Source organism: Thamnophis elegans, chromosome 5 (genome assembly GCF_009769535.1).
Source record: "Thamnophis elegans isolate rThaEle1 chromosome 5, rThaEle1.pri, whole genome shotgun sequence".
In the NCBI taxonomy this organism is placed as follows: domain Eukaryota; kingdom Metazoa; phylum Chordata; class Lepidosauria; order Squamata; family Colubridae; genus Thamnophis; species Thamnophis elegans.
Window position 1 is genome coordinate 65,564,890 of NC_045545.1, and position 23,366 is coordinate 65,588,255.

Below are 23,366 nucleotides of genomic sequence, written 5' to 3' on the forward strand. Positions count from 1 at the left end.
TCATTACTTTGAAGCACTGCTGAAAGTAGTCCTTTGCACAAATATGTACTTTGTGGAAGAACATTCTCTGCTTCAAGATTTGCTGTTCAAACCCTCCACTCTATACTAAAAAAGCAAATAGGTTGCTGGAAAATTTTATTTTTAGATAGTCTTGAATCTGAATATAGATAAAGATATATCTTTAGCAAAAATGTTAACATGAAAATGGATAAAGGGTTACTTAAAAAGTCCCCTTAAAGTAAGATAACAAGTGTGGAAAAGGCAGCTACAGATTGCAGAACCCTTGAAGAGAAAGCTTGAAAAGTTCTCCTTTTTTGCCTCAATTTTTCTCAAGTTGTTATTCAGGGCTTCAAGCAGCCCTTGGTACAACACAGAGAAATTAGATGTGTTGCCTTATCTAAAATGAGTGATTGCTGGGGAAGTATTAAACCATATGGGAAGTGGCTTTTCTAAGATTTGAGACATTTTTGTTTTATCAGTGGATATGATGGCATAATTAATTTGATTTATGCAGGAACTACTTTATGCAAAATACTTTACAGCACATAAGTAATGATTGGATTTGTTTCAGCTTTAATTTAAAACAAACAATACATTCCTATTCCCACACAAATCTTCATAGTTACAAATTAATTAATTCCAGTATGATCCTCAGAGTCAAATAAGATGCTTAACTACCCTTTCCATTAAAAGGGATTTCTTATGAACCCCTTCCTAGTCTGTTTGTTTCCCAGATGATTTGTAATTTGGTTACCTTGAATAAAAATTTATTCTATTGGGGTTTTTTTTCTCCGAAGAAAGGGTTTAAATGATTACTAAAGCATTTTGCCATCCCAGTGGAAACTGCAAATAAAGAAATTGATTTGATGTGAGATAAACAAATAGTAAATTTTCTTTCTTCCCATCTCTCTATGATCTCCTGATAGTGTAGATCTTCATTTGCTGATATATGAATAAAAGCAAATTGCTTTCAGAATAATATTGTAAAACTAAATGTACAATACATGCAATGCATGACAGTATTTTAAATCTTTCAAAATTCTGCATGAAATCATAATTTTGAACCGTAATGCTACTTTCCTATGTGTTTAACAAGCCTGCTAGATCATAAGCTTTTATTATATGTTTCAAACCCTAAACTTAACTTGTTATTACAGTTTCATCATTTTAAAGTATTTTATAACTATTGCTGTCCTTTGATTTACTTCCATTTTATTTCTATTATCTTGCAGCATCTTTTATCCAAATTCTTCTTTCTTATAAATCTTGTAAGTAGGAACTAGTAGCTTCTCTTTAATTGCAGTCATGTTTTTTTCTTTTTTTCTTTTTTTCATAATCACATTTTTTAAATTTGTATCATTGTCATTCCTTGTAGCTGTTGCTCTTTACATGGGAAAGACAAATAGCTGTGTGTGCTTTTTTAAGCGGGGAAGATTGTTGGCAAAAGCAAATCTGCCTGATATTAGTCCCATCATTTTCCGTACTTTAATCTGTGTTCGTGTCATGAATTATAGGAATTTTGCACTAACCATGTTTTTTTCCCATAAAGCTTCTTTTACACAGATCTGGTGTTTTGATTTGTATGCATTCTGCATGTAGTTTTTTCCTCCCCACCCCACCCCAATATAACATATGCTGGATAGCTTATTCAGGACAAAAAACGGCTCATGGGAAGACACATAAAGATTTGGATTTAGTTACCTTGTGCCAAAATAAAATTATTGAAGAAATTATCTTTAAAAAAAAAAGACAATAAAATTTATTTTAACCTATTTCTTCCAAATTACCAATCTGTTAGTAATAAACATTCAGTGCATGGGCAGAGCTTCTGTTTGTAAGACTGTAGTTGACGTAGGCTGCATCCTATGTAGCTTTCTCTGAAGTAACTTGAGTTTTTAATTCAGTGAGACTGAGGAAGCTGGCATAGGATTACGCTGTAAAATATATTTTTCCATTCCCCTAAATAAGGTAGAATTGGACTAACAGTTGCTTTTTTCTAGTACTGGAGTTATTCTTTTTTGTCAGCATCCATCTGCATGATCTTAAACTGTTCATATTTGCTAGAATTCACCTAACATACCTGGAATAAAGGAATTGGGTAGGGGACATTCTGGCTGACAGCTGGAAGAAATTGAACAGTTACATGTTTTAAGAGAGCATTAATGACAGTAGAGGTTTGTGAATAAAATATGCTCAGTGCCTATTGGAAAAAATATAGCCACAGAAAGAGGAGAGTGAACTCCTTGTAGCTTCCTGATGTATTTTAAACTGTATTGAATTTTTTTTCCTCAATCCATGCCACCAAAAGTTTCATAAGCATGCAGGAATTTCCATCTCAGCACTCAGGTCACCTTTACCATACCATCCCTTGTGCATCTCATAAAAGCGACTCATACTTCTGGAAAGCAGGCTTGATGAAGACAAAACAACTATAGGAGAAAAAAATTGAAACATGTATGGAAGGCATTTCCTTCTGAGCATGTTCTCTGGTGCCATAGAAATATATCTCTTGGCTTTTTTGAAGCAATATTTTCCATAGACATGATTTGGAATTTGGCATCTGCCTGCATCCTTATTTCTAGTTCCAGTGCAGGCTCACCATAGTGGCAAAAGATAAAGGAGAAGTAATTGGGAACCCGAGAGCTTGCTGGATAGTTAAAAGGTCAGGTCATGTTTTTGAGGACATAAAGGCTTTATATAGTGAGTAAGGAAAATTAATACATTGCTGTAAAACAAGATTCAGGGCTTTTGTTGATGCATCTGGCTGAGAATGTGAATGGAGCAGAGGCTTCTGCGCTTGGGTAGCATGGATTGCTGAAGGAGGAGATGATTTACTTATGTGCGAAGGTGAAAAGGAAATAGTTTTCTTTTAAAAAGTCATAGTCCCTAAATGCTTTATAAACAGAGGCATTAACGTAAATGCAGTAAACTATAATGTTTTTTATGATTACTAAATTTGACATGATCTTTGTGTCCAGGATCCCATGAGCCTATTGGATATGTTTGCAAATGTAATGAAACTCTGTGCTTCTTTTTTTTGTTTTAGCTATAGCAACACAAGCAAATATGGAGTTTCGCAGGAAAGGTTCACAAATGTCTACAGAGACTGTGGCTTCCAATCCTATGTTTGATGCAGGGGAATTTTCTGACAACTATGAATCTGGCAGAGCAGAGGCATGTGGAACACTCTGTAGAATATTTTGTAGCAAGAAAACCGGAGAAGATATACTACCCGCCTACTTATCTCGGTACTGATTTACATTTTGAATTGTTCAAATATACTGTTATATACCTTTGCTACATATGAAGGGGTTTTTCAGCTTCTTAATGTTTGGGCACTTTAGAGATTGGATTTTAAATTAAGTAATTTTAAATTAAGGTGCGTCCTATCAATTTGGGTACGTAAAAAAAGGATTTCATCTTTTTTTAAGCAAATAAAATACAGTTTTCCTCATTACATGCTTTCCACACCACTTTAGGAAAACGTTCATATGAAGAGGGTGTAATAATGACAACAATAAGGAAAGCAGCAATTCTTTTCTTTTCTCTTTTTCCCATAAAACGTTATTAGACTGCAACATAAGATGCAATGTAAGGAAAAGAAAGGATTAGAAAAAGGAAAGCTCGAGAACAAAAATAGAAGTGCAGAAAAGAAAAAGAAAAGAATTAGAAAAAGAATTATATCCAATTTTTTTGATACCAATGCAAATGTAAACTATATTAATCTCTAGCTCTAAAATTAACAATACTATTTATTTAATCATAAACAATTCTAATTGTCAAACTCCAAAATTAAAGTTTCATTTCTTTTAGTATTAAGCAAAATGTCCATAATTTTGCCATCTCAGCCATTTCCATGAAATTCACTCTTCATTCTTTTGTTGTAGGAATTTGTAAGTCCTTCCACTTTTGTATAGGAAATCTCCTTACTGTTGGCATATACAAAGATTTCTTTCAATCTATTTATCCATCAAGGCCTGAAAGGAAAACCCTAGTTTCAATTATAAATTCATTTTAAGAGTTCTCTGAATTGAAGTACATATCTGATCCCAATATTTCTTAGTTTTCTTATATGTCCACCAAAAATAATGAAAAGTATCTTCACATTTATTACATTTCCGACATATATTTGACACTACTTTATACATATTTTACCATTTATCAGAAGTTAAGCACCAAAAGTACATCATCTTAGAAAAATTCTTTCACATTAAAATTCAATGTAAATTGAATAAGCATTAGATTGCATCCAGAAATTTTTGACCCACTTAATCATACAATCTTTAACATCTTCCATATTCAATTTCAATAAAGGTATATACATCTTATCAATAACATGCTCATCATTAGAACACAAACCCAATTCAAAATCAGTTTACTCATTTATAAAATCATAATTCTTGCCCAATTTAAATCTTTCTGTCAATTGAGCATAAGCAAACCATTGACAAGTGTGACCTCCTGTTTCCAATTTTTCCCTTGTTTTTAATTTAGGTTTTCCTTGAAGAAAAGTTAATAAACCAGCATAGGACAACTAGGTTTGTGTAACTATCCTTTCTCTTTTTTAAAAAAAACCACAACTTCTTGTGTGAATATTTGGACAGTCTTGCTTTATACCTCTTCCAAAGTATGACTCATGTAATACAATGATTTTTAAAATCTATATTAACCTTAACTTTGTCATACCAGAAATGGCTGTGCCACCCATATGTCAAATCATGTCATTCCAACTCCAATTACCTCCCACATTTCAAAGTCATCCATACAATAGGCAGCAAAATACAGTATTAAATCAGATAATCCTAGCCCACCTCTTTCTTTAGCATCTTGCACCATTTATATTTAAATCTTATTTTTTTATCCTGCCATACAAACTTGCAAATAACTTTTGCCATTACTTAAAAGGTGCTTCGAGGCAAGTAGCAATTCTTCACTTGTTTGGCAGAAACTCTTCTAATAATATTTATAAGAAAGAAAGTTTATTTGAAATGTGAAACTGTTAATCCAGAATACATGTTTCAAATGACATGGTTGTGGCTATGAAAGCAAATGAATACTCATTTTTCCCATTCTCCTTTTGTAATGCATGGTAGCATATTGTGACTACTGGCATGTTTATACAATTGGCATCATTGATTATTATAGGTGAGAAACAGGTAACATAATATATGTAACTTCTAAGAGAGAGGAAAAGCTCTCATGGGGTTCAAATTGTAATGGTGCTTTTGCTTTATTTGTGTTATGTAATTCTGCACATAGCTTAATGTGGAGAGTTTTATTTTTTTACATGTAGGGACAGAAGTGTAAGTAGTCAGTCCCTGAATCAAATAGTCTTTTTGTAGTAAAGAAAATATAGTATTTTAAATTACTCCTTCATATTGGTGATCAGTAAATGACTTCAGCTCAGATGAACCTACGCTTACTTTTTATTTTTAGTATTCTAAAAATAGGTCATGATGTGCTAAATAGACATACTCTTTTGGGTTTCAATTGTAATTTACTCGTGTTTGAAAGATTTCCATGCCATCCCAGCATAGTAACTGTAGGGTAGCCCTGGTGGTTAGATTTTTAGCTAGAAGAAGGAAATCTCAGGTGCAAATCCCCACTCTACTAGGCAGCTTACTGGATGATTTGGTCAGTCATTCTCAGTCCAATCCCTCATAGTTATTATGTAGATAGGGAGATTTAACTTATCTTGAGCTCTCAGAATAAAGATGGGATATAAATAAAAGTGGTATATAAATATGAAACAATTCAGTGTAGTGGCTTAGGCCCCAGGCTAGAAACCTGGAGACCATGAGTTCTTGACTTGCAGTAGGCACGAAGCCATCCAGGCGAACTTGGGCGAGTATCAGAACCCTAAGAAGGAGGGAATGGCAAACCATTTTTGAAAAATCTTGTCAAGAAAGCTGCAGGCAAGTCACTGAGAATAGCACACGATTGAATGGAAGGGAAAATAAATAAATGCAATAAATAACTGATATTTTAATTCAGCATAACTGATTAAAACATCTGGAAGACTGAACCAAGCATGTTAATTTTCAACATTTCATTTGAAACAGAAAAATGTAGCAGATGCCTTAGATGTTCATGATGCCTCACTATTACATGCCAAATTTCTCTTTGCTGTTGACCATCTAAAATAATCTTGATTTGCTAGTATTACTTTCCTATAACTGTTTACGTTTTTCTTTTTCTGCCAGGTTTTACATGCTTTTAATTCAGGGACTGCAGATAGCTGATTCTGTTTGCCACCCAGTTCTGGCTAGTGTCATCTTAAACTCCCCTGCCTTGTTCTGCTGTGACTTGAAGGGGATTGATGTCTTGGTTCCTTACTTCATTTCAGCACTTGAAACTATCTTACCTGACAGGTAAATTGATAACATTCATATCAGTTTTTAAACTGCTGAATATTTTCAGAACCACATTAGTGGGATTACCATGTTGTCAAGGAATTCTACAAACTGCAGATTTGGAAAGTATCTGGTTGAGGAAGGCTGTTCTGTATTCTAAAGCATAAAGGTCCAACAGTTCATTTAGCGATCGTTCAAAATTACAGTGAAAAAAGTGACTTATGACCATTTTTCACACTTACGTCTATTGCAGCAACCCCTCCATCATCTGAATGAAATTCAGATGCTTGGTAACTGATTCATATTTATGATGGTTGCAATGTCCTAGGGCCGTGATGGTGAACCTATGGCACTCGTGCCACAGCTGGCACGCGGAGCCATTTCTTCGGGCACGCGAGACATTGCCCTGTCAGTTCCAGTGTGCATGTGCGCGCTGGCCAGCTGTTTTTGGCTTTCATTTTTGGCTGTTTTTCGTCCTCTGGAGACTTTCCTGAAGCCTCTGGAGGGCGAAAAACAACCCAACGCACAAACCGGAAGTTCAGGAACAAACGTCCGGTTTGCATGTTTGGCTGTTTTTCTCCCTCCAGAGACTTCAGGATGGCATGTAGGACTTTTCATCTCCTACTCTTGGCCACCCCTGATTCTCCACAGCCGTTTCTCCTGAGGGGGTGGAAGGAAGGAATTCTTTAGAGGATGAGAAATGACAATTAATATAAATCCAACAAAAGGAGAGTGGCATAAAAGATTTTTGCCAAAATGCCTTCCTCCCTCCCCCCTCCCTCAATCATCTCGTCCCCAAAAATACAGGGCTCGACGCTCCTTCTTCACAGCCCGCAGCTGTTGGTGCCTGCAAAGCCAGGCAGGAAAGGAGGAGAAAAGGGAGAACTTTCCAAGGGTGAGCAAATAAAAAGACACGCCGAAACATCTGCAGTTCCTGTGGCTGTGAAAAGGGACACCCCAGTCTCTTTGCTCCCTGGCACGCTTGGCCAAGGTTCCCCAATCTGTCTCTCTCTCTCTCTGTGCCCCCCCTCCCCAATGGCTCAGTGTGAAGAACTGGGAGGAACCACGCAAGGAAAAGGAGGAGGAAGGAAAGAGGGAAATGGGGGAGAAAGAGAGAGGGAGAAAGAGAAACAGATAAAAAGAGAAATGCAACAGAGAAGATACTGAGCCCCGGCGGGCTTTTAAGAAAAGGATTTGGGGGCTTGGGCTTGGACTTGGTGGGAGGGTGGAGGGTGGAGGGGGGACAAGAAGGAAGGTTCAATAAGCAGAGTTGTGGGGATGGTGGTGGTAGAGAACATCAATTTGCGTGGGCTGTGGGTTGCAGGGTTTGCACATGGAAGGCATGAAAGCACCCGGCTCTCAGCTAGTCAGTCTGCTACTTTTCCTCCTCTATGTTTTTCTTGGCTTGGGGAGGGGGGCGTTAGGTTCTCATGTGTCCCCCACCCCCAATCGCCTGCCCAACAAAGAGAAGTTCCAAAAGTGCCAGCAAAGGGGGCGAGGAGAGTAAAGGAAGATCCTATGTTAGAAGATCCCAAATGAAGTTAGAAAGGCTGGCTTAACTGGAATGGGGGGAATAGGGGGTAGAGCTTCACCAAGGACCCCCCCTCCTTTCCCCTCCTGGGATCACCTCCTTTCCCCAAAAAGGCAGAGGGGATCGGTATTTAGAGGGAGCATCTCCCTTCTTCCTCCTTTTCCTCTGCATGGTTCCTCCCAGTTTTTCACGCTGAGCCATGGGGGGGGGGAGGGGGGAGAATAGAGAGAAAGAGACGGTTTGAGGGGAACAAAGAAATGGGAGCATCCCGTTTTGAGAATTCTCCCATTGCAAAACAGTGCTGAGAAAGGGAAAGTCCTCCCTCCGCAGAACAGCGCTGTTTTTAGAAGCCTCCCATCCCAAACAGCGCTGAGAAGGGGAAAGTCCTCCCTCCGTAGAACAGCGCTGTTTTTAGAAGCCTCCCATTGCAAAACAGCGCTGAGAAGGGAAAAATCCTCCCTCCGCAGAACAGCGCTGTTTTTAGAAGCCTCCCATCGCAAAACAGCACAGAGAAAGGGAAAGTCCTCCCTCCGCAGAACAGCGCTGTTTTTAGAAGCCTCCCATCGCAAAACAGTGCTGAGAAGGAGGTTCCCCCCAACGCTTTCCCTCCTCCCCAGCGCTGTTTTGGGATCTGAAGCCAAAAGGGGGGCATGTTGCACACGCATCTGCAAGGCAAGCACAGGAGTGTGGGTCATGCGCGCATGCGCGGGGGGATGGTGAGAGCGGGGGGCGTCACACGGATGTGCAGGGGATGGGGTGTGTGGGAGAAGCATTGCATTATGGGTGTGGGCACACAAGCACACACAACAGCACGCGTGCTTTCGGCACCCGAGGGGAAAAAAAGTTAGCCATCACTGTCCTAGGGTCATGTAATCTCCTTTTGCATCCTTTTGACAAGTCAATGGGAAAGCCAGATTTACTTAACACCCATGTTACTAACTTAACAACTGCAATGATTCACTTAACAATTGTGATAAAGGTCGTAAAACGGGGCAAACTTCACTTAACAAATGTTCCACTTAGCAACAGAAATTTTGGGCTCAATTATGGCCGTAAGTCAAGGATTACCTGTATTAACCCAGAAATACAAATCAAAGGGCAAAAGAGAAGGGAAAGATTATGGATGTGGTTTGTTATGTCTGAAGGTCTTGTAGCATACATGTTATATTAATGTTTAGTAAAAGATATGCTATTTTATGTTATGCATTTTGGTCCCATTAAAAATGAATAAGAGAAATCGATAGAGTTGGGAGCACTAGATAATATTTTTCTATTTGTGTTAATTATTATTGAGTTTCAGTATTGATAGGCCAAGTAAATAACTCATTTTTAAGAAATGTGTATTTTATTATTACATTAGCTACAACTGTCAAACATAGTTGCATTGATTTTAAAGCAGATTTGTTAAAGAAAGGATTGTCTTATATGGCTTCTTTAGCTATGTTATAAAGTTTTAAAAATCACTCTAATCATTTTGAGAGTAAAGTTACCTTTATATCATATATAGAAGCATAGCATAAGTGTTGGTTCATCTATCCCAGTGCTATGAACACTAACCTATGGCAACTATCATTCCTACAAAGATTGAAACCTGGACCTTCTGCTTACAATGTACTAACTTATATTTGACTAAGATGCTTTGTTCTCCAAAAAATCTTGTGCAGTCCACCCATCTAAAATATTGACATCTTCTGAGGTAGAACACTGAGTATTTCAACAGAATTAAACATCTTGTCCTTAACATCAGGTATAAATGATATGAAATCACCTGTATTCAAGCTGAATAAGAATTTCAATGTTTTCTGCCTTCAATTTTTCCATTAAAATGAATGAATTGGGGTCTTCTACCAGCAAACCATGACATTTGGGTGAATTTTGAGCAAACATTAAATGCTACACTTGCACATTTAAATAGGATTTTTTGCTTTTAAATAGAAGTTTCATAAAAGGTTTCATAAAAACGTATCATTTTGTTGTTGTTTTATCCAGGGAGCTCTCAAAATTTAAAACATATGTGAATCCCACAGAACTAAGAAGGGCCTCTATCAATATTTTACTGTCCTTGTTGCCTCTTCCTCATCATTTTGGAACAATCAAATCAGAGGTAATGGATTTTAGGGATTAAAAAAAAAAATAATCTAAACATAGCCAAGATAGTAAGTAGTGTAGGATGCTTCCAAGTGCTAAAAATGCCGTTATTACATAGAAAAGAAATAAATTCACAAAATGAATGAGAATGTGTAGTTTTATTATAAATATTCTTGTATCAAGTAATACCTCATTAAGATAAAATACTTTAGGACTTTGGACATTCATATACCACATTATAATTTCAAATAGACAGGATCATATACATATTTTGCATCTTGAGCTGGTAATATAGTGTGATAGTTAAGTAAATGTCAGACCCACCTTTACTATACAGAAAGATTATTGTCATCTTCTTTTGGGGTCTTCTTACCACTCCATTCTTTTGGAGTTTCATACTTACGATTCTCGGTTCTATAAATACAAGTTTCTGAATATAACTGGAACTTTAATTATATTTCTTTAATTTGCACAGACTGACTTTTTAAAAATTGCTAGTTAGTATCTGTTTTACAGCTTATAGTTCATTTAATAGCTCTGTTGAGCAATATTTCTTTCTTGCATTTAATGGAGTATAATATATTGGGAAAGTTATTAGATAGTTGCTAAACGCATGAAAGGGAATAAGGATTATATTCAAATATGTTTTTCAGATTGTTCTGGAAGGAAAATTCAGCAATGATGAAAGTTCATCCTATGATAAACCAGTCACCTTTCTTTCTTTGAAACTGAGACTTGTGAACATATTGATTGGAGCCCTGCAGACAGAAACAGACCCCAACAACACACAGATGATATTAGGTTGCTTTTCTACTTGATCCATGAGATGGGTGCTTTTGGGAAAAGTTTGTGCATGTTATCTGAGTGATCATAAGAGCAGATTTCAGTTACTGAAGATTATAAAGAGTTAACTTTTTTCTTTCATTGGTGTCCAGTTTTAGGAGCTAGAGTGATAAATAACTGTTCTTCAAAATTTGTGAATGTGTTTTTATGATATTTGTAATGTTCTGATAACTTCAATTTGATCCTATTGATTACAGAAATTAAAAATGAAATTATGTTCAAGTAGAAAAAAAATGAGTTTATACGTGATTGATACATATTACTATGGTGGTAAGCATAGTTCTATAGATTTGTATGGTCTGATGTTGGTAAATGTGAATCTGAAAAGAAATGTCTAATTTTTAAAAATTGGGAGTGATGCTTCCCCATGCAAAAAAAAAATGAATTATTTGTTGCATAGATTTTCACAAAATGGCAGTGAAAACAAATATCATTAGAAATAAGGTCACAGAGACATTGAAGTTAACTGAAAAAATATTGTCATATCTTAAATCTTCTTCTACAGGTGCAATGCTTAACATTGTGCAAGATTCGGCACTTTTAGAAGCCATTGGTTGCCAGATGGAAACGGTAAGATTTCTCTCATTTTTAAGAAGAGATGTTTTGGCGAGTCAAAGCAAATTATCCAATAACCAAACAAAAGTTTTCTGAGAATAGCCGCCTCATCAAAGCCTGCTTTCTGAATTAACAGAATGGTGGTGAGAATCTTGTCCTGAAAAGTCACAGTCGCACTAACAGTGGGATTAGCACAGCAAGTGGAGGAAGCACAGAGCCAACAACTCCTGACAGTGAGAGACCCGCACAAGCTCTGCTGAGAGATTATGGTAAGATTGGCTACCTTAAACCTTGCAAAAAAAACCTAGCCTAGGAATTCCATTTTATTTAAAGGGCGTCTGCAAGGTTTTAAATAATTTATACTTTTTAATTGGAAAAAAAAGATAAAACACATATTTTTTGTGAACTAGCAAAATTCAGCAGTTCTATCCTGTTCCAGCAAGTATTTGGGTGATGGAGGGGGCAATGATTGCTTTTCAAGACGATCTGGTTTAGTTTATTTTGTTTTGTGTTTACACAGATAACTTTTTAGGATATGTATTTTAGTTTATGACTCTGTAAGCATCCTGAGTCTTGGAAGAGGACAAATATAGATATAAATGATGCTAATAAATAAATAATGGTCATTATAAGGGACAGAGGGGAAAAGGTATTGGGTAACAATTGGTGTTTTTGCTTTTTTGTGCAGAATATAAATATGCGCCTTTGCAGATTTATATTCTGCCTTTATTTTGTATAACTCAAGGGATTCTGCCTCCTATTTTTCCCCACATCAACCCTGCGACGTGGTTTTGGAGGTTTTTAGTTTTAGAATAGTTTTTCTATCTATTTCATTTTTGCTGCTTCTCACCCACCCACTCTTTCAGTATTGTTACTTTTTCATTCTGAAATATTGATTTCATTCTGATCATTATTTACAGCCTTCAGAATGCTACTAAATGTGTATAATATTCAGTCTAGTTTTTGTGGCCCCATGTATTGTGTTGGAATAGTCTAATGTCGATGTAATTGTAAGAAAAATGTAAATAACTTCACTAGATGTTGCAATTTCCAAATCTTTGCTTTGATTTCAGTTTTTTGACCCCCTCTGTTTGTATTTATCGCACTAAATGTATACTGTGTTCTTGAACTAGTCGGAGAAACCCAAGATTCATTAATCAATATTAATCAGATGTATATAAAACATTGTATGTGCACAGATATGTGTGTTATATGTGTTTCTACTACATTCTACTACATAGACCATTGTAGAACTCACTTCAAGACCTGGCAGAGTAGTACATATTTGTCTCATTTAGAACATTCTGGCATACTTTTCTGTGGCAACTAAAAGTCGGAATGACTCTTGTGACTAGAAAAGCTTGTTTTCATATGCATTAAGAAGCTATTGTTATCTGAGTTTACAGATTTCTGAATCTGATAAACCAATACCAGTTGAAGATCAGCTTCTTTGATAAAGTTAGAGGTCCCAGTCATCCTTCCTAAGAACCCAGAAGGCACTTGTAATAAATTCACCAGACAAGCAACTCTTTGCATATCTAATTATCCATCTGAATCCCTTTCTACCAGGGGTGAAATGCTATTGGTTCGGACCAGTTCGCCTGAACCAATAGTAAAAAATGCTATCCTTTCGGGTGAACTGATAGTTCCGATGATCAGCTGTGCAACAATAAGCTATGCCGCGTGTTTTATATTCACTAGAAAGCAAGAAATCCTGCTTTCTAGCAAAACTAAATTGTGCAGCACAGCTGTTCCCCCCCTCACTGTTCTATTTACCTTTGCAAAAAGCTTCTTAATCCTCCTTTTTCAGCGCTGCGTAGTAGCGCCTGCGGTGTGCAGTGGTGCAAAGTACGCATTTGGTGCGCACGAAGCAAACCAGTAGTGAAGTGAACCGGTAGACTTCAGAGCATTTCACCCCTGCTTTCTACCACTAATGATGACGTAAAACCATCACTTTTAGGGAAAGCATCAGATAAGTTACTCTTACTACATGACTTGTCAGACAATTAATTATTTCACTGAGGTAGACTAGTGTTCTGTGTTTTAATGGAGGAATGCAGGATGTTATTGCATTATACTTTTTAAAATAATTTTTTTCATTACTTTAACATATGAATACAGAGGACAAAAATAACTGAAGAGAAAAAGGAGAATTAAAAACATTATATATAAAGTCAGTATGAAATCTTAACTATATGGAATAATATTCTTTCCATTACAGGTAGTTCTCAGAGCTTAACAATTCTTTGAAGTTACAACAGATACTTAAAAAGCTACTTCTGACCTACCCTTGAAATTACAACTGCACACACACATACACACAGAATCCCATAATTGCATTTCAGGCAGTTGATAGCAGGCTCACATTTACAACTAGCGTCCTGTGATCATGTGACTGTGATTTGAAAAAGTTGTTTTGTTGTTTTCAGGCAGAAAATGGCATAAAGTGCCTATTGGACATGCTGGGTTTTCTTGAGAGCCACCTGGTCCACCTAACAATGATTCTATTAGTGTATGTGCTACATTTAGCAATTTGTAGGCCACTCTTCTTTCAACAACTCAGTAGTTTAAAATAAAGTGGTTCTTTTTCAAAGACCCAATCCAATAATTTATATGCAATTTTCAATCTGAAATTGTCTGAAAATATAAATATCTCCTGAGCATAAGTTTTAAATTATATTTCAGTCTCAACTGCTTTTAAATATGCTTTGCTCTATAAGGAAGCAAAAGTAATAGGTACTGTTGGGAAAAGTGGAACCAGGACCCTGCCAAGATATCAGAGGAGTCACATAATGTTAACTATGCCAGTAGTAGGGTTTTTTATTAGAACATGTCATTCTGTAGAGAACCTTGATTCAGATTAATGCCCAGTGATCAAAGCGAAAGATTTTTTTTTACAAAAACCATATGATAGCAAGACTTGTAATACCTAAAAGATTGTGAAACACTTTTGAACTTAAAATTCTTAATTTTCTTTATACATATGTAGTGTTCTTGTCATGCTTGAGGCAACTTTTTATCTTGTTTAAGATGGCTCACATCAGTGACTAAAACTATTCTGCGAATAATAATAAAAAGCAGCATAAAGCCGTAATAAATGCAACATGTACAAGAATAATCATTTAGAAGTCTTCCCTATAGACTCTACCTTCTATCTCTTGCCTTTGCTCCCTAAAATTAGTAGTCATGATGTATTTCCAGAGTAAAAAGCGCATTTCATAGCCTCAGGGTAGCTAAGTTAAGCGAAATTAACTTTTCAGCTTATTATAGTATTAACCAGTCTTGTTTAATTAGTGATTTTTGAGTGAGGGCTTATGTAATGTACTTAAGTGAGACTCACTTTGTCACTACATAATGGATATTATTGATTGGACATGAGGTTGCAGAATTTTATTTCCCAACTTAATTGGCAGATGTGGGGGGGGGGGGGGAAATGAAGAACAATCCAGAATTATGTGACTGGAAGTTGAGCTCTAGGATGCTTCTTGAAGCTAAGTGGCAAAGTGATATTATTGGTGACCTGGACATTTTTGTCAGCTAGTACAAAAGCTAAACAATTGTCTGACTGCCCTGGAGTCATTGTTAGAAAAGAAACCATCATTTTTTAAATGTAAACCCAAATAAAAATGGCAATGTAATAGTGTACCTATCATAGTTTCTCCATAGTTTCTCACAAAGACCAAGGTGGCAAATTAAAGGAATATTGTAGTATTTCCTTTCTAGGAATGTAGAGGGCAGGGCATTGAAACATACCCTTGTGAAAACCCAATTATATATGTAGGGTAGACCAGTGTAGAAAGATAAGATGCAGTGATTCTCCTATCAAAGTAGGACAGAAGATTAAACTTCAATACTAGATCCAGGAGGTGGTGTTTAATCAATTCCTTAGCCTGATCCTTGTTTAATATACATGAAATAACAAGGAATAGGCCACACAGTGTGATTTTCCAGTTAAAGACTTACTTCCAGTTGGAATAAAAATTATTACTCAGTATTAGGTGGGTCAAACCAGATGAACTCGTTGTTGTTGTTAGTTGCGAAGTCGTGTACAACCCATCGCGACTCTATGGACAATATTCCTCCAGGCCTTCCTGTCCTACCATCCTTTGGAGTCCATTTAAGCTCACACCTACTTCTTCAGTGATTCCATCCAGCCACCTCCTTCTCTGTCATCCCCTTCTTCTTTTGCCCTCAATCTTTCTCAGCATTAAGCTCTTCTCCAGTGAGTCCTTCTTTCTCATTAGGTGGCCAAAGTATTTGAGTTTCATCTTCAGGATCTGGCCTTCTAAAGAGCAGTCGGGATCAATCTCCTCTAGGACTGACCAGTTTGATCACCTTGAAGTCCAAGTGACTCGCAGGAGTCTTCTCCATCACCATAGTTCAAAGGTCTCAATTCGTTGGCGCTCAGCCTTTCTTATGGTCCAACTTTCACAGCCATACATTGCAACTGGAAAAACCATAGCCTTGACTATACACACTTTTGTTGGCAGTTTTTTAATATGTTGTCTTGATTTGCCATAGCTATCCTCCTCAGGAGCAAGTGTTTCTTGGCTGCAGTCCCCATCTTTGGTGATCTTGGAGCCCAGGAAAATAAAATCTGTTACTACCTCCATTTTTCCCCCCATCGATTTGCCAGGAATTGAGAGGGCCGGATGCCATGATCTTAGTTTTCTTAATATTGAGTTTCAAGTCAACTTTTGCACTCTTCTTCTTCACCGCATCAAAAGGCTGTTTAGTTCTTCTTCACTTTTTGCCATTAGAGTGGTATCATCTGCATATCTGAGGTTGTTGATATTTCTCCCGGCAATCTTCATTCCAACTTTTGATTCATCTAGCCCCACCTTTCTCATGATGTGCTCTGCATATAAGTTAAATAGGCAGCGCGACAGTATACAGCCTTGCCGGATTCCTTTCCCAATTTTGAACCGATCAGTGGTTCCGTGTCCAGTTATCACTGTTGCTTCTTGACTTGCATATAGGTTTCTTAAGAGACAAATAAGATGGTCTGGTACTCCCATTTCTTTAAAAACTTGCCACAGTTTGTTGTGAGCCACACAATTAAAGGCTTTGGCATAGTCAATGAAGCAGAAGTAGATGTTTTTCTGGAACCCCCTAGCTTTCTCCATGATCCAGCAAATGTTGGCAATTTGATCTCCAGTTCCTCTGCCTCTTTGAAATCCTGCCTGTACTTCTGGTAGTTCACGATCCACACACTGCTGGAGCCTAGCTTGTAGGATTTTGAGCATAACTTTACTAACATGTGCAATGGTGCAGTAGTTTGAACATTGTGTGGCCCTTCTCTGGAATTGGAATGTAAACTGACTCTAATTATGCATTAGCAACATATTTAGGTGCATCATTTCCTAACTTAACCTTCAGCATATTATTTGGGAATTGTAGAAAGGGCCGTATATCTAAAGACCATTCTAATCTGAACTATTTGGTCTATGTTCCATCTTTTTTGTATAAAAGGATCAATCTCAATGATGGTATTAAAGCTGATGCAAAATGTCCATATGTTATTGAATTTTTGATTAATGTAAGTTCAAAGTACAGAGACAAAAGTCCATTAGTGACCGTGAATTGATTTCTAATGTATGTGAGTGCAACAAATATATTTGTAAAAGCAGAAAAAAAACCTGGCAAAAATATCAAAAATAGATTCTAAGAGGTATTAAGCCAATTGGTATGCTTTGCCATGTATTAACCCTAAGATTGCTTCCAAAATGCTCATTCATGGTAAACGAGGAGAAACTAGTATTTTGGTTATATTTTGTGAAAAAACATCTAGTTCCAGGTTATTTTTTACTTTGTGCTTTAGGAGTAGTTTATACTTTCAGTAAGGTAATAGACTTCTAAAATATTGCATTGTGAAAGTAGTAAGCCTCAGGCATGGAAAAGTTTTCTCTTTTTATCAGAACAATAATATTGCCAACTAAAAAACAGACTTTGCAACAGAAAACATTGGTTGAGGAAAGGTGAGGTTTTTTTAACTTGTTATTCTGAACTTCTCAAATGCAAAGAATTTTCCATTTCTGGAAAACGATAATATTTAGATATAGAACAATAAACATAGGATATTGTTAGCTACATAATAATGTTACATTTATTTTACTCAAGATTTAGTTCCTGCTAAAAAGGCATTTCAAAATTTATCATAAAAATATGATGGAAGGCCTGGGAACACACAGAAATTTAAGGTTAGCCAAATGTATCATTAGCAGCATCGACCAATGTTTTAGATTAGTACTTAGCTACCATAATTAACATTCAGAGTCTAAGTTACTGCCTGTTGAATGTTTAACTTTCCAGAAGAGTGTGTACCGGTACTTTGTTTTCTGTATGTATTGTGGCTGCTTTAGCTTGTGTCTGATGGACTGCTTTGCTAATTGTCACTAATGCTTAGTTGTTTTCCCTCCCTGTGGTGTGCGGTATTGGGGTTTATATCCTAGCTCTTCATACAGATACTGCAGCTGGGCTCCTGATCCGCAGCATTCATTTGGTAACACAGAGGCTCAACGCACAGTGGAGACAGGAAATGAGCATTTCACTAGCTGCATTAGAGCTACTCTCTGGTCTGGCAAAGGTGAGCTTTAGGGAATCTTCTGAGAATCATTTGTGTTAGGCTGGAGGATTTGGGCTTCTCTTCCCTTTCCTTCTTTACCAAGATCTCTTTCCTCCTTTGGGAATGTCTAGCAGAGCTGGCAATGTAACTTGTTCCATAGTAGGACCTCATATTTTTCCGTACTTGGGAAAAAATGCTACAAAAAAACCTGAATTGAATAGCAATTAAATGAAATAAAATTAGTTAAAAACAAAGCTCTTTAAGTCAAAAAGCATTTAGAAGAAAATAAAAATCCAGTATCCATGGGCCTTTTGCATGACATTGTGTAGTTTGGTATATTAAATTCACTGGTGTTTTTGTGGGGTTTTAATTTAGATGGAACGTCAAGAGTGATTTCCTAAAGCTAAGCAATCTTTTGTACTTCTCATGTCAGATGAAGGTTGGCGTTGACTCTTCTGATAGGAAGAGAGCAATTAGCTCTGTGTGCTGCTACATTGTGTATCAGTGTAGTCGTCCAGCTCCTCTCCATTCCAGAGATCTTCATTCCATGATAGTAGCAGCGTTTCAGTGTCTCTGTGTCTGGCTCACTGAACATCCAGACATCCTTGATGAAAAGGTGAGTGAAAATGCTGCTCTATATAGGCATAGTTATTTGTGGTAATAACTGCAGGTAGTCCTCAACTTCCAACCATTCCTTTATTGACCGTTTCGAAGTTGCAACAGCACTGAAAAAAAGTGATTTAGGACCATTTTTCACATTTACAACTATTGCAGCATTCCTACCGTCATGTGAGCAAAATTCAGATCCTTGGCAACTGTTTCATATTTATGACAGTTGCAGGGTCCCGGGGTTATGTGGCCACCTTTTGTGACCTTCCGACAAGCAAAGTCAATGGGGAAGCCAGATTCATTTAACAGCTGTGTTACTAACTTAACAGCTGCAATTAAGTTCACTTAATAACTCTGGCAAGAAATGTCGTAAAAATGGGGCGAAACTCACTTAACAAATGTCTTACTTAGCAACAGAAATGTTGAGCGTAATTGTGATCATAAGTTGAGGAATACCTATATAACTTTCTACATTACACATACACTTTCTACACTGCACTGCTTTTTGTTTGTAAAAGCAGTACAAATAGGAGTATAAAGCTTTCATGGGAAAACCACATTTCACCTTTCAACAATTGCCCCAGGAATTAAACTCTGGTAGTTTGTATGTTCTTCCTTAAATGTTTCTAATTTAACTAATCACTAAAGACATTATGATGGACATATATGCATCATATATCCTCCCCCTCCAAAAACTATCTATCAAAATGACTACCATTTTAAATCCAATAGTAGTGAGTTTTATTATTTTTTTATCATTAAGTGTTATACCTTATGATTCTTGACAAATATATCTTGTCTTTTTATGTACACTGAGAACATTATGCACCAAAGACAAATTCCTTGTGTGTCCAATCACATTTGGCCAAAAAGAATTCTATTCTGTTCTATTCTATTCTGAACAGCAAATAGCATCTTAGAGTTTTTATCATTATAGATTCCATAGGTAGTAGGTTGTTTTGGACTCCTCTAGTTCCTAAAAGGTCTGTTAAATTACAAAGTTTATTGAAAATATCCAAGTGAAATCAATGTTAGGAAAGTGAGCTTTAAATTATACAGTGGCTGCCCTAATAAACTAATAGTGCAAAATATCTAAGAAACTAATTAGTGAAAAACATAACCTATAGCAAGTTGAAACAATGTCAAAGGTCTCCGTTATGATTTCTGTGATTCACACATATGGGTTATCTACTTCTTCAGACTCCTTCTGAGATTCTTTCAGACTTTACAGGAATGTAACAGGACATGCCACAAATCTAAATATAGCTCCAGTTTAATCATTTCAGTTTGTTTTTTTTTTGTTTTTTTTGGACCAATCCAAAGATGGAGCATTCTTCTTTTGGTTCCTTGTTCTGCTGAGAATCTTATTATCTTATTGTTGTTTTTGCTCAGTTTATTCATTTTACGCTACATTCATCCTCTCATTTTTTTCTGAATATTTATAGAGTTCTTTAGAGTCTTAGTTAACTTAGTTATTTTATTTCTTTATTAAAGCATTATTTGTTAAATAGCTGAGTGGTACAGCATTTCTTTTTTTAGGATTGTTTAAAAGAAGTATTGGAGATTGTGGAGCTGGGCATCTCAGGAAGTAAATCCAGAAGTAGTGAACAAGAAGTTAAATACAAAGGAGATAAAGAGCCAAATCCTGCTTCCATGAGAGTGAAGGATGCAGCTGAAGCTACCCTCACCTGGTATGAAAGATTATTGAAAGTAATCCTGTTAATAACAGTATAATATTTTTCTTACCTTGACTAATGTTTCTACAATGAATTTGCTCAAAACTGTTTTGATTAAAACTTAAGAATCTTGCAAATATTTATTTAGTTTAAAGAATATATTTTCATTTTCATTTTCTTCTAAATATCATTTTCTTGATTATATTACTTAAAATTGCAGGCTGTTTGATGCTTTATGACAGCAAGACAGTAGTAAAAATGTCCTAGATACAATTTATGCTGCTTTCAACATTCTAATATTTTTCCTACTAAATACTGTATTTTTCGGAGTATAAGACGCACCTTTTTCCCTCAAAAAAGAGGCTGAAAATCTGGGTGCATCTTATACACTGAATACAGCATTTTTTGCCTCCCAAAACCCCGCCCCCTTCACCAAAATGGCCATGCATAGCCTTTATGAGCCTTACAGAGTGCTCCTGGGGCATTTTCTGCTCCTGCCTTCAGGAGCACGCTATAAACCTCCTAAAGGCTATGCATGCCCTTTTTTTTTTGGTGACAAAAAATGGGCCCATTTTTGCAAAAAGTGGGCCCCTTTTTGCTCATTTTTTGGGGAGCACTCTACAAGCCCCAGGAGCACTCTACAAGCCTCCTAAAGGCTATTCATGCCTTTTTTAAAAAAACAGGCCAGTTTTAATGAAAAATGGGCCATTTTGGGGAAGTCTGCAGAGTACAAAAACCTTTTTTTTAATTTGCCTCTTCAAAATCTTGGTGCATCTTATACACTGAAAAATACAGTATGTCTTGACTAAATTATTCTTTTGGTTTACAGCATCATGCAAGTTCTTGGAGCTTTCCCTTCACCCAGTGGTCCTGCTTCTCCTTGCAGCTTGGTAAATGAGATCACGTTAATTAAATATGCTCGTCTGCCTTCTATAAACAAATACAGCTTCCGCTACTTTGTCCTGGATAACAGCGTCATCCTTGCAATGTTAGAGCAGCCTTTGGGGAATGAACAAAGTGAGTAAATGTATTGTGTGATTTTTTCAGGGATCCTTTTATAGTTGTGTTTGCAGTTAATTCAACTGTTCTGCATTATAGAATATTGTGCTGAACTGTAAAATATTGTGACGTTGTGCCATATTAAATTTGGGTAGTATATGTGAGATGCAGTTCAACATAAGATGATGATAATTCAGTTTCAGGATGGTTCATCCTGGTTTGTTTCAAAACTGACTAGGAGTTTGCCTGTTTTATTTGTTGTATACTTCATTTATTTTTTAGCTTATTTTTGGAGCAAGGTTTTATTAGAATACACTGTTAAAAAAATTTCTTTTTAGATTGGCTTTTGGGTAACCTTATGAAAATGTATTTCAAAGAGACATATTACAAAGTAGATTGCAAACTGAATTATGCCATGAAAATGAAGAGAATAAAGCTGTAATCATCATGGGTGTATAGAACATTTATTATTAAAATCAGTGAATCTTTTAATACCAGTTACTGGGGAATGAGTAGAAAACCTTGTGCCATTTATGTTTGGTTTATGGGTTTTCCATAGACAGTTAGATACCATTCAGGCACAGAATGTTGGATAAGACTGGCCCTTGCTCTAATCCAGGAGGCTCTTACATTATTAGGAAATTTCAGTTGGATTCTTAAGGGTCACTTTTTGTGACTTTGGAGCCTCCAGAACAAATTATAAAACTGAGTTGCAGTATAGGAATTCGAACAGAAGCAAGTTAAATACAAATTAAGTCAGTTTCTATATTAATAAGTCTTGCAGTTAATCTGTAAATATAGCACATCAGAGAAATGTTTTTGTTTTGAGCCACTCAGTAATATGCATGCTATAATCCATTTGCTTTTATTCTTTCCTCTTGCTTTCATTCCTCTAGTAAATTAAGACTATTCAAGTTTATTTATAGTGGGGGAGCCTATTAGTTCTTTCCAGTAATTGTATGTAGCTCCTGCACATGGCAGAAGCTTATACTTTTAATCTTAAAATCTGTCTGTTGAATTTCTAACTCTGCCAATTGTGTTACTAATCTTTTTCGTTCTTTAATACGTGCTTTAATGGTTTATATGTGCCCAATTGAATCTTTTTCACCATTATTATTTTAAGAGGTTATTTATACTAGTTTTGTCTTCCCCAGATGACTTTTTTCCTTCAGTCACCATTCTAATTCGTGGGATGTCTGGAAGACATGCGTGGGCACAACAGCTTTGCCTTTTGCCAAGAGGAGCCAAATCAAATCAAAAGGTTTTTGTCAAGATTTCTGGGTGGAACTAATTTACTTTCTTATAAAAGCCAAGGAGCACTGAAAAATATTCAGTAAAGTGCTAACATTATACTACCATTGGTGCAATTAATTCATGGTTTTAATTCCCCTTTCAACTTCACTTCCAAACTAACCATGTGCACCAGTGGTGGGTTCCAGATCCCGTTCCAACCGGTATGGTTGGAACGGGCCTGCCGTCATCCACATGGACATGGGCGGCACGTGCATGCGGCTTACCTGCCAGCAACGCCTCTGCAATGCTCCAGCTGCTCTGCGGAGTGTTACGCAGGCGCTGTATGCACTGTGTGCCGAAGGCTTTAAAGGACAGGTAAGAAGCTCGGGCGGGTGGGAGGGCCCTCCAGAGCACCATATTAGAATGGTACCTGGTGCTTCGGGCAGGCTCCAGTATGTCCATACCTGGGCGTACCTCCTGCAACCCACTACTGATGTGCACCATGCATTATTTCCTCTCCTATTTATTGTAGAGATCTATTGAGGATTATATTTTTAAAATTAAAATAACTGATTATTGAATTAGGGATTATTTCTATTACCATCCTAATTTGGGAAATGAGGTGATAATGAATCATGTTCATCCATATATACAGTATGTGTGGTTCACATCTTCCATTTAACTGTTGCAATATTTCATAATAGTGTAGTAGTAATGGCCTGTCCTTTACTAATCTAGCCATAGTTATAAATATGCATTAGAATCTCTTCAGCATACTGTTTTCTTTAATAATATATAAGTTAATATAAAAAAATCAATTTAAAATAAATTATTTATTTACTAATAATCCTAAAATAATTATAGTGTCCTTGTTCAACATTATTCCAGAAGATTCAGTATTTGTTCTGGTAATT

General features: G+C 36.5%; 1 protein-coding gene across 5 annotated transcripts in view; it reads left to right on the forward strand.

Moving 5' to 3' along the window:
• The window catches only part of RALGAPB (Ral GTPase activating protein non-catalytic subunit beta), a 66,377-nt gene that overhangs the window by 28,313 nt on the left and 14,698 nt on the right, over window positions 1-23,366 (forward strand). For 3 of the 5 annotated variants that reach the window (XM_032218814.1, XM_032218815.1, XM_032218817.1), the window contains 11 exons: window positions 3,047-3,248; window positions 6,204-6,371; window positions 9,874-9,988; window positions 10,626-10,773; window positions 11,321-11,385; window positions 11,507-11,639; window positions 17,823-17,956; window positions 18,369-18,551; window positions 20,084-20,235; window positions 21,050-21,237; window positions 22,374-22,480. In XM_032218814.1, the coding sequence (XP_032074705.1) occupies window positions 3,047-3,248; window positions 6,204-6,371; window positions 9,874-9,988; window positions 10,626-10,773; window positions 11,321-11,385; window positions 11,507-11,639; window positions 17,823-17,956; window positions 18,369-18,551; window positions 20,084-20,235; window positions 21,050-21,237; window positions 22,374-22,480 (1,595 nt within the window). The remainder of the gene's footprint in view (window positions 1-3,046; window positions 3,249-6,203; window positions 6,372-9,873; window positions 9,989-10,625; window positions 10,774-11,320; window positions 11,386-11,506; window positions 11,640-17,822; window positions 17,957-18,368; window positions 18,552-20,083; window positions 20,236-21,049; window positions 21,238-22,373; window positions 22,481-23,366) is intronic. The other 2 variants (XM_032218816.1, XM_032218818.1) reach the window with 1 other exon arrangement.